The 11,942-nt window shown below is 43.2% G+C and overlaps 1 protein-coding gene across 1 annotated transcript in view; it reads right to left on the bottom strand.

The window, feature by feature from the left end:
• Positions 1-4,187: 4,187 nt before the first annotated feature.
• The window catches only part of LOC145523454 (uncharacterized), a 67,786-nt gene continuing 60,031 nt past the window's right edge, over positions 4,188-11,942 (bottom strand). Inside the window, exon 3 of the mRNA XM_081533757.1 lies at positions 4,188-5,232. Coding sequence (XP_081389883.1) covers positions 4,597-5,232 — 636 coding nt within the window. The 3' untranslated portion in view covers positions 4,188-4,596. The remainder of the gene's footprint in view (positions 5,233-11,942) is intronic.

The raw sequence follows: 11,942 nt of genomic DNA, 5'->3' as shown, positions 1-11,942 counted from the left end.
TTCTGCTCTCCCCTCCAGTTGTGGCATCTGAAATAAAGCAAACTTTCCTTTCCACCAAACCAGCTTGTTTATTGTCTTTTGAGTGGCAGGCAGCCGGACCCCACACTCCTTTTGGTAACAAAAACAGCCAGCATTTAAAGCAAATTTGTAACAAAGTTTATGTTATAAATTGATAGGAATCAGCATTGCAGGAGTGAAAAGTCTCTGCTCTTGTTTTGAAATGTACTAAAATTTCATCTATTTCAGTGCTAATGGGCAGACTATGGGTCACTTTTAAATTATGTTGTCAATGATCTGTTATGCTTAGTGCACCTTCTATTATCATTGTCAGAGAGAACAAACAGAATATGAGACAAGTTCATTGTGATGAAGGCAGCATGCAAAGTCCAACTTGGGAGAGATGTGGGGAAGGAGCCTCTGGGAGTTTTGCCCTCTCCCCATCACTCCTCGGAGAAGGCACTGGCACTCCACTCCAGTGTTCTTGCCTGGAGAATCCCAGGGACGGGGGAGCCTGGTGGGCTGCCGTCTATGGGATCACACAGAATCGGACATGACTGAAGCGACTTAGCAGCAGCAGCAGCATCACTCCTACCTTTGTCCTTCTCCCTTAAACTTTATTATGTTATTTATTTTTAGCATTTAATAGCCATTTGATATATATTTACATACTTGTTTGTTTGTCTGTATCTTCCCAAGAAATGTAAGCACCGAGAAAGTAAAAGATACAGAAGAAGAGTGTCTGGACATACTAGGCAGCGGGTAATCATTTACTGAATGAACATCAAAAGTCAGAAGATGGGAGAAATTGAGTTTTTAGATGTAAGCACTTATCATTATTATTATTATTATTATTTTTTTGAGATTCCAAACATAGTTTTTACTTTCTGTGTTTTTGCTCTTTCCAAAACTGCACAACTCAGATGGGACTTGAACCCAGTTACAATCCAGATTGGATCTTGAACTTACGAGCTGCGACTCCAACCCACTGTCTTTTAATTGAGATCTTGCACACCTGGTCCCAGGACTTAATGAAGTTCAGGTTCTTTAAGTCTCAGCACAGAAGGACTTCAGCAAGAGACAAAGTAATAGTGGATTAACAAGTGAATTTGTTTAGATAGACACACATTCTAGTAGATAGAATGAAGTCAGTTTCAAAAGGCAAGAGTGGCCCTGGGAGAAACCCGCTGCACACAGAGTGTGGGCCGCTTCAGAAGGCCAGAGGCCTTGAAACTTGGGGTTGTTAGTTTTTACGGGCTGGGTAATTTCATAGGTTAGTGAGTGGGGTGGGGATTTCCAGGAACTGGGCTACCGCCCACTTTTTGGCCTTTTATGATTGACCTCAGAACTGCCATCACCTGCTGGTGTGTAGCCTGCTAATGCATTCCAATAAAGAGACTCAAGGTCTCCTGGAAGTCAAATCTCTCACCGTCTTGGGCCTAATTGTTTCTAACTGATTCTGTCTAGTCTCCCAGCTCTGGCATTCTTTAAAATGTGCCCTGACCCCTTTTCTCCCATCTCAGTTCCATTGGGAGGAACTTTAACAGTCCTAAGGTCTGATGCCTCTTCAGGTGTCTCCACATAATTCAAGTGCAATTCAGAGTAAAATTTCTGTACTCTTGGAAACGTGTGTTCATTTTTCAACTCTTAAGTGCAAACTCACCCTGTTCCCATCTCGCAGGTTGTCAAAAGTCTTCCTGGTGTATTAACTGTCTTTCTGTCATGGATGTGTGCTGCTTCTGTCCAGGCTTTAGCCTTTTTGACATTCTCACGAGGTTGCAAAGATGCAAAAGAAGGGCTCCTGACCAAGAGAGTCTTAACATTCCCCTCAGTCTGGCTGAACTTTGGCTTCTTCTGGAACCCCAACCTTTTCTTGGAATATTTACTTTATTCTTTTTTGAAATTACAAAAAAATTTTGGGGGCCATGTCATGAGGCATGTGGGATCATCCCTCACCAGGGATTCTTCCCCTGCATTGAGAGCACCACTGGACCTCCAGGCAAGCCCGTGGAGTATTTACTTTAGAAAATCTGTAATCCCAAATCCTTCCCCTACTCCTTTGAAATGTAAAAAGCCAACTGCTAGTTTTACAAGCCTAGTATGCTGTCTTTGTCAAGGACTTGAGAATCATCTCTTTGAAATGTAATTATGAAGAAACGCTGGACCCCTATCATCAGTCCCTGGTAGGCTGAGACTATCTGCAGCTGGCCCCTTGCTGCAAATTGTAAAACTACCTCGTGTCCTTAAGGTAGAAGAAAATTTCCATTTCCTTTGAATTTGGCTGCTTAGCAAACACAGATGGTTTACTCTTTCCACCCCAGATCTTAAATCTTCTCCAACTGTTTTTCGCAAAGGAGCTGGGTATCCAGATTTGGTCTCTGGTCTCTCCCCTGTTGGGCTTCCCAGGTGGCTCAGTGGTAAAGAACCTGCCTGCCAACCAGGAGACATGGGTTCAATCCTTGGGTCGGGAAGATCCCCTGGAGAAGGAAATGACAACCCACTCTAGTATTCTTGCCTGGGATCATGGTGGGCTACAATCCACGAGGCCACAAAGAGTTGGACATGACTTTGACTAAACAGCAGTAGCAGCTCCCGCCTGTTGTGGGTGAAAGTGAAAGTCATTCAGTTGTGTCCAACTCTTTGTAATTATTATACAGTCCATGGAATTCTCCAGGCCAGAATACTGGAGTGGGTCCCAACCCAGGGATCAAACCCAGGTCTCCCGCATCGCAGGCAGATTCTTTACCAGCTGATCCACAAGGGAAGCCCAAGAATACTGGAATGGGTAGCTGATCCCTTCTCCAGCAGATCTTCCCCACCCAGGAGTTGTACTGGGATCTCCTGAATTGCAGGTGAATTCTTTACCAACTGAGCTATCTAAGTCTGTTGTGGGTAATGGTATTGAAATCAGTTTCTCTCTGCTCATCTTGTCAAGTGTGATTTTTCTTTAAGACACCTCTTTTCTATACTTGTTCTCAAAATCAGAACTCATTTAAATGCTCTGTGTAGATCCCAGTTGGGTTCTCCGTGTAACTCGTTACTTCCCCATGATATTTAACTCGATAGTAAGGATTTTATTTCTAGAGATAATCCCTTGAATTTGAAATTTTTTTCTTCTTTTGGGAGCTTCATAACCATGTTTCGAGATATGGTTCGTCATTATTATTCTTACTTACATTGGCAATGACCATTTAATAAAGTAGCTACATTTCATAGCTATTTTAGCATCAGAAGGACAGATGCTGAAACTGAAACTCCAATAATTTGGCCACCTGATGCGAAGAACTGACTCATTGGAAAACACCCTGATGCTGGGAAAGTTTGAAGGCGGGAGGAGAAGGGGATGAGATGGTTGGATGGCACCACCAACTCGATGGACATGAGTTTGAGCCAGCTCCAGGAGTTGGTGATGGACAGGAAAGCCTGGCGTGCTGCAGTCCATGGGGTCCCAAAGAGTCAGACACTACTGATGGAACATTTCATTGTGCTTTACATACCTTTATATATTACTTATATAAATCTCCTGAAGGATATGAAATACAGAAAGTTTTGCTTGAATTACTTTCTTAGTATATTAATACTGGGTGGGGGGCAATTTTCTGATTCCAGGTTTTGGTAAAAACATTTTTTGGAAATGTCTAGTCAGAAATCTTATAGTTCAGGGTAATGCCATCCAGATCAGATCACTTGAGAAATAGGAACCATGTAAATCAGTATTTGCTGATTATTAATGAATCAGTCAAAGGCCAAGAAGCCACTCCTTTGGCAAGAGAAACTATGGAAGCAAGGCTTATGAATTATTCTCTTCCTAAAGTTTTGCTGAATACAAATATGACATGTAAGGAAAGGGAAAAGTGAACTTCAGTTTAGCCCCCAAAGAGCTTAAGCACTATTGATTTTCTAGTGATGCTGCAAATTTTTGGTCTCAAGATTTTGCTTATGTTTTCCTCTTTTTCCCCTCTCCTTGGGCCTAGAGAATGCTTGGTTAACAACAGGCTCTTATTAGGTGAATGGAAGGGAGTCTCTGTTTTACTCTTATTTTAAATTCATAGCTGGTAGAGAACCAAGGCAAAATAATTAACTGATACATTTTTCTTCTAAAGATACCATGGGAATCGTGTTACCAGGAGGAGTACATTATGTAAGTTAAATTCTTCACTGGAAGGGAGGAGGCCATTGTCTGAGGAAAATTTAGTTGTAAAAATATAATATTAGTAACGTTTATTGGACAATTTTATGTGCCAGGATCAGGCTAAATACTTCACATGAAGTGTCGCCTTTTCATCTTCATACTGACAACATACATTAGACCCTGTTATCATCCCTATTTAACAGAGGGGTATGTGTTACCCACCCTTTTGAGTTGGACTCCAACAAGGGTCCTCCTGCCTGGTGACATTGGAGCCAATACAAGGAGAGCAAGATCATCAGATTCAGAAGCAAAGAAAAGCATTGCACGCGGATCAGCAAATGAAGAGGACGACTTCGTGCTCTAGAGCAGGAGTCCCCAACCTCCAGGATCTAATGCCTGATCATCTGAAGTGGAGCTGATATAATTATAACCGAAATAAGGTGCACAATAAATGTAATGCGATTGAATCATCCTGAAATCAGCCCCCTGGTCCATGGAAAATTTGTCTTCCAGGAAACCAGTCCCTGGTGCCAAAAAGTTGGGAACTGCTGCTCTAGAGCACAGGTTTTTTGAGAGGCCCTGGGCGGGACTGCTTTATAGGGTTTGGGGCGGGGCGGAGGGGTGGAGACTGTCTTTGGGGCGGGGTGGAGGGGCGGAGTGGAGGGGCGGAGGCTGTCTTTGGGGCGGGGCGGAGGGGCGGAGGCTGTCTTTGGGGCGGGGCGGAGGGGCGGAGGCTGTCTTTGGGGCGGGGCGGAGGGGCGGAGACTGTCTTTGGGGCGGGGCGGAGGGGCGGAGACTGCCTTTGGGGCGGGGTGGAGGGGCGGAGGCTGTCTTTGGGGCGGGGTGGAGGGGCGGAGGCTGTCTTTGGGGCGGGGTGGAGGGGCGGAGACTGTCTTGGGGCGGGGTGGAGGGGCGGAGTTCCCGCAGGGCTCTACAGGTGCGCTGCTTAGATCCTTCCAGGTACTGGGCCAGTGTCTCTGCCCAGGGCGGCCACCATCTTGAACTGAGCTGTCCGAGTTGGGTGCAGACGTTTCCACTCGGAACCCTGGTCTGAAGTGTCCAGTGCAACGCCTCCACATGCAGTTCCTTAGGAGCAAGTGAAACTACATGAAGCACGAAGGAAAAAAAGGTTAGACTTTTTTTTTTATTATCCAGTCTCTATTTTTATTTCTCGGGAACTATTAAGGGGCTTTGCTGGCGATAGATACTCTGGTTATTGTCTTGTCCTAGATGACGGTCATGGGCCATCCCACTGCCCCATTTTCCTGCTACTGTCAGCTCTCAAGAGTTGGAGTTGATAAGTCTAAAAAGAAACACAAGAAGGAAGTGACTAAAGGTTAAAGGAGGTGAGAGGTTTTACCAGGAAGAAACCCTGTTGAAGAGATCAGAAACGGAGAGCAGAGAGCTAGTTCACTGAATGAGAGTGAGGAACTTGGATTAGAATTATGTGCCTCCCACCATGTGCCTCACATTTACAATTAGGAGAGACGATAAATTTTCAGGTGAGGTTAGGATGGAAACTTAAATGGTTGGCTTTTCTTGCCTTTCTTTGCTAACCTGCTAGAACTGAATGTGTTTCTCCTCACCCCCTGGTTGGCTTGAAGATTATGTCTTCTTTTCCCTCAAAGAAAGAGGAATAAATTAGAGTCTGAGTTTAATGAGCCACTAAAGTCCACAGAATCAAAGTCCGATGGTGTAAAGAGCAATATTGCATAGGACCTGGAATGTTAGATCCATGCTGCTGCTACTGCTAAGTTGCTTCAGTCGTGTCCAACTCTGTGCGACCCCATAGACGGCAGCCCACCAGGCTCTGCCGTCCCTGGGGTTCTCCAGGCAAGAACACTGGAGTGGGTTGCCATTTCCTTCTCTAATGCATGAAAGTGAAAAGTGAAAGTGAAGTCGCTCAGTCGTGTCTGACTCTTCGCGACCCCATGGACTGCAGCCTACCAGGCTCCTCCGTCCATGGGATTTTCCAGGCAAGAGTACTAGAGTGGGTTGCCATTGCCTTCTCTGGTTAGATCCATGAATCAAGGCAAATAGGAAGTGGTCAAACAGGAGATGGTAAGTGTGAACATCGATATTTTAGGAATCAGTGAACTAAAATGGACTGGAATTTAACTCAGATGACCATTATATCTACTACTGTGGGCAAGAATCCCTTAGAAGAAATGAAGTAGCCATCATAGTCAACAAAAGAGTCTGAAATGCAGTACTTGGATGCAATCTCAAAAACAACAGAATGATCTCTGTTCATTTCCAAGGCAAACCATTCAATATCACAGCAATCCAAGTCTATGCCCCAACCAGTAATGCTGAAGAATCTGAAGTTGAATGGTTCTATGAAGACCTACAAGACTTTCTAGAACTAACACCCAAAAAAGATGTCCTTTTCATTATAGAGGACTAGAATGCCAAAGTAGGAAGTCAAGAAACACCTGGAGTAACAGGCAAATTTGGCCTTGGAGTAACATGCAAATTTGGCCTTGGAGTACAAAACGAAGCAGGTCAAAGGCTAACTGTTTTGCCAGGAGAATGCAGTGGTCATAGCAAACACCCTCTTTCAACAAAACAAGAGGCGACTCTACACAAGGACATCACCAGATGGTAAATACCAAAATCAGATTGATTATATTCTTTGCAGCCAAAGATGGAGAAGCTCTATACAGTCAGCAAAAACAAGACTGGGAGCTGACTGTGGCTCAGATCATGAACTCCTTATTGCCAAATTCAGACTTAAATTGAAGAAAGTAGGGAAAACTATCAGACCATTCAGGTATGACCTAAATCAAACTTCTTACAATTATATAGTGAAAGTGGCAAATAGATTCAAGGGATTAGATCTGGCAGACAGAGTGCCTGAAGAATTATGGATGAAGGTTCATGACATTGTACAGGAGGCAGTGATCAATACCATATCCAAGAAAAAGAAATGCAAAAAGGCAAAATGGTTATCCGAGGATGCCTTACAAATAGCTGAGGAAAGAAGAGAAGCTAAAGGCAAAGGAGAAAAGGAAAGATATAACCCATTTGAATGCAGAGTTCCAAAGAATAGCAAGGAGAGATAAGAAAGCCTTCCCCAGTGATCAGTGCAAAGAAATAGAGGAAAACAATAGAATGGGAAAGGCTAGAGATCTCTTCAAGAAAATTAGAGATACCAAGGGAACATTTCATGTAAAGATAGGCACAATAAACAACAGAAATGGTATGGACCTAACAGAAGCAGAAGATATTAAGAAGAGGTAGCAAGAATACACAGAAGACCTATACAAAAAAAGATCTTCATAACTCAGATAATTACAATGGTGTGATCACTCACGTAGAGCCGCACATCTTGGAGTGCAAAGTCAAGTGGGCTTTAGGAAGCATCACTACGAACAAAGCTAGTGGGGGTGATGGAATTCCAGTTGAGCTATTTCAAATCCTCAAAGATGATGCTGTGAAAGTGCTGCATTCAATATGTCAATGAATTTGGAAAACTCAGCAGTGGCCACAGGACTGGAAAAGGTCAGTTTTCATTCCAACTGCAAAGAAAGGCAATGCCAAAGAATGTTCAAACTACCGCATAATTGCACTCATCTCACACACTAACAAAGTAATGCTCAAAATCCTCCAAGCCAGGCTTCAACAGTAGGTGAAACATGAAATTCCAGATGTTCAAGCTGGTTTTAGAAAAGGCAGAGGAACCAGAAATCAAATTGCCAACATCTGTTGGATCATCGAAAAAGCAAAAGAGTTCCAGAAAAAACATCTACTTCTGCTTCATTGACTATGCCAAAGCCTTTGACTGTGTGGATCACAAAAAAACAGTGGAAAATTCTTCAAGAGATGGGAATACCAGACCACCTTACCTACCTCTTGAGAAATCTGTATGCAGGTCAGGAAGCAACAGTTAGAACTGGACATGGAAAAACAGACTGGTTCCAAATAGGGAAAGGAGTCCATCAAGGCTGTATATTGTCACCCTGCTTATTTAACTTATATGCAGAGTACATCATGTGAAATGCCAGATTGGGTGAAGCACAAGCTGGAATCAAGATTGCCAGGAGATATATCAGTAACCTCAGATATGCAGATGACACCACCCTTATGGCAGAAGGTGAAGAAGAACTAAAGAGCCTCGTGATGAAAGTGAAAGAAGACAGTGAAAATGTTGGCTTAAAACTCAACATTCAGAAAACTAAGTTCATGGCATCTGGTCCCATCACATCATGGCAAATAGATGGGGAAACAATGGAAACAATGAGAGACTTTATTTTTTTAGGCTCCAAAATCACTGCAGATGGTGATTGCAGTCATGAAATTAAAAGATGCTTGCCCCTTGAAAGAAAAGCTGTGACCAACCTAGACAGCATATTAAGAAGCAGAGACATTCCTTTACCAACAAAGGTCTGTCTAGTCAAAGCTATGGTTTTTCCAGAGTCATCTATGTATGTGAGAGTTGGACTATAAAGAAGGCTGAGCGCTGTAGATTTGATACTTTTGAACTGTGGTGTTGGAGAAGATTCTTATGAGAGTCACTTGGACAGCAAGGAGATCCAACCAGTCCATCCTAAAAGAAATCAGTCCTAAATATTCATTGGAAGGACTGATGCTGCAGGTGAAACTCCAATACTTTGGCCACCTGATACGAAGAACTGACTCATTGGAAAACACCCTGATGCCGGGAAAGATTTAATGTGGGAGGAGAAGGGGATGTCAAAGGATGAGATGGTTGGATGGCATCACCCATTGGATGGACATGAGTTTGAGCAAGCTCTGGGAAATGTTGATGGGCAGGGAAGCCTGGTGTGCTGCAGTCCATGGGGTCGCGAAGAGTCAGACATGACTGAGCGACTGAATTGTACTGAAAGACAACTGAGAAAAGTGAAAAGGAAGCCTAGGGTTACTCGAAAGAGGCTGAAAGATGGGAGATATGGAAGGTAGAGAAAGGCTTCCTTCAGGTAATTGCTTAGAAAGCGAGGGAGGTGTTGGAGCCTGGGCTGTGGAGATCCAGCCCTGGACTCCTGGTACTGCCCTGGAGATGCTACAGAAGTTCTGAGGAGAAGGGCTGTGGGAAGAGTCCAGGGAGGGCAGATTCACTGCCCCTTTGCTTCCCTTAGCTAAGTAGGTGGAGATGGTGAAGATTCTTCCCTTTATCTTCATTGTATTAAGTCTAACAAGGGGTAGCTTTTGTCTTTCTTAAGCCAGAGTGTTCTTGGAGGTGATAAAAGGGGCAGAGCTTAATGGCAAGGTGCTTGTGAGAATTGGATTAAGAAGATCTCGCCATCCCATCCCACCCCAGGGAAGGTCAGCCTCTGGACTAACCTGAGCAAGTTCCCTTTCTAGATGTTTTTATCTCATGACCTGAATGAGTGGGTCTCTGTTTTGTTTTGTTGAGGTGGTATTGTAACTGAAAGTGGAGTTCTGCTGCTCGCCGCTCAAAAGCCAATAAAGAGGCCTGGTTGGTGGAAAGGAAAGTTTGCTTTATTTAGGATGCTGGGTGGGGGAGGGCAACACCTGTCCAAAGGCAGACTCTCCCCTCCCCCGAAAATCAGGGGACAATAGCTTTTATAGACAGAGCGAGGGGGCTACAGGTAGAAACAGCAGAGTCAGTTCTGACAGTCATCTTGAAATTGGTTATCAGTGGCCTGATCATCAGTGTCATCTTGACTGTTTTAGCTACAGCTGGTCTTCAGTTCCAGGGCCAGTTTGTTTCCATTTCCTTGAGGCCAATTATTGGAATTGTGGCAGATTATGTCATGGCTACAATCTGGTTGTCATGTAGTTAACTTTTTCTACCTGGTGGGGGTTTCAGTATCGATAAGACAACTCATAGGATATGGCTCAAAATATTATTTACAGCCCTTGAGAAGGAACTAAAGGTTCTTGGCTATGCCTAATGACTACATTATTTGGTCTCCTTTGACTGTTTTCCTTTGTTTCTGCATTTTCTCACTTCTCTGATTAAACTTATTCTTTGGCTAAAATTTTTGCACAGATAAATGGCAGGCAGAGAATACTGGGGTGCAAGGACCATAGCGTCCTGCTCCATTTCAGTATTATGTAGTCCAATACTCAAGGATTCCTGATGTAACATAACTACATTCTGAATTTAAGCTAAATATATTGCTAGTATAGTAACGTCCTTATAACTGAATTTTCCTGCTTTTTTTGGCTTATGACTACAAGAAGCACTAAGCTAAAATAGTATACTCTGTGTTCTGAAGGAAACAACACGATTTGAGTTCTGTAGTTTACCCACGGTGAGGCCAAGACAAGTGGCAGCCCCCTCTAGGCCTCAGATTCTCCCTTCATAAAAACGTTGAGGGTGGGCTGGTTGCTGGATACAGCTGCAGTCAGGTCTTATGACTGTGGATCCTTTTATTCTTCCATACAGAGTCAGTTATGCAACTATTACCCACAAGCTGCCAAATGGGCCAGTTAATAAAGACGAACAAAATCTAATGGTATTTATAATTACCCTGGGGATCAATTCAGATCAACAAGAGAGTATTAAATCTAATAGAACTGAATATTAGAGAAGTTGTTAATTTGCTGGCCTCTGCTGCTGTGCCTTTTTTTTTTAACTTTTTATTTTATATTGGAGTATAGCCGGTTAACGATGTGGCAGTGGTTCCAGGTGAACAGCAAAGGGACTCAGTCGTATATATACATGTATCCATTCTCCCTGCTGCTGTGCCTTCTTGATTGAGGTTTTGAGTGATGGAAAAGGGAATGAGCAAAGCAAGCCTGGGAGGTAGGAGAAGCCAGCTGCTGTCTGTTTACACCAGGATTGTCTGAGCTTGTTATGAAAAAGATATCTTCTTAGCTACACCTGAAAGCAGGAGGGCTCCTTTTGAGTGTGGTATATAGTCAATACAAGATGCTGCTACTGCTGCTGCTGCTAAGTTAATTCAGTTGTGTCCAACTCTGTGTGACCCCATAGACGGCAGCCCACCAGGCTCCCCCGTCCCTGAGATTCTCCAGGCAAGAGTACTGGAGTGGGTTGCCATTTCCTTCTCCAATGCATGAAAGTGAAAAGTGAAAGTGAAGTCGTTCAGTCTTGTCCGACTCCTAGCAACCCCATGAACTGCAAGCCTACCAGGCTCCTCCATCCATGGGATTTTCCAGGCAAGAGTACTGGAGTGGGTTGCCATTGCCTTCTCCACAATACGAGATGAGAAGAGTCAAAAGATCTGCTTTGTTATTATTAAAAAAAAAAAAGAACAGTTTTACTATGTAATCAGTATTTAACTATATGCTAGGATCAAGGACTTTTGCTACCTGATCTCATTTCATTTATACTTTAAGTTCTGTGAAGTAGGTATTTTTAGTCACTTTAAATAATTTGGAAAACAGTTTAGTGATAGGGAAACTGAGATACCAAAAGTATAAATTATTTGTCCAAGTTGATCCAGGAGTTTTTGCACTAAATAAAGAAGCTATCATTTTGGGTGGAAATATAAAGAAAATGTCCCTCACATCCCTCATTTATCCCCGCTTCTACTCTCCTTTTATCGTTTCATTTGAAAATGAAATCACATGATGAACTGTATGCAAGCAACCCCTAAGGTGGGGGAAAGTCCCAAAAGGGTAACAATTTGAGAATGTTTCTGTGAAAGTGGAAAGGAACAGACTTCTTGATGTAGGGGTGGGGAAATGCCACAGCTGATTATGTAGACACATGTAAGACTTAGACTTGTTTTCCAATACATTTCCAATTCTGCATCTTTTCATCTTTGGTCAAAGTCCTGACACCAATCCCAGTAGCCAGACAATGATTCTTTTCCACTTGAGCAATTTTTCCTACAGTGTGGAACGGTTTTGATTATAA

The sequence above is a fragment of the Giraffa tippelskirchi genome, chromosome 10, assembly GCF_054371585.1.
Source record: "Giraffa tippelskirchi isolate mGirTip1 chromosome 10, T2T-mGirTip1v1.2.pri, whole genome shotgun sequence".
In the NCBI taxonomy this organism is placed as follows: Eukaryota; Metazoa; Chordata; class Mammalia; order Artiodactyla; family Giraffidae; genus Giraffa; species Giraffa tippelskirchi.
The sequence above is the reverse complement of the archived record's forward strand: the minus strand, read 5'-3'. Positions and strand labels throughout refer to the sequence as shown.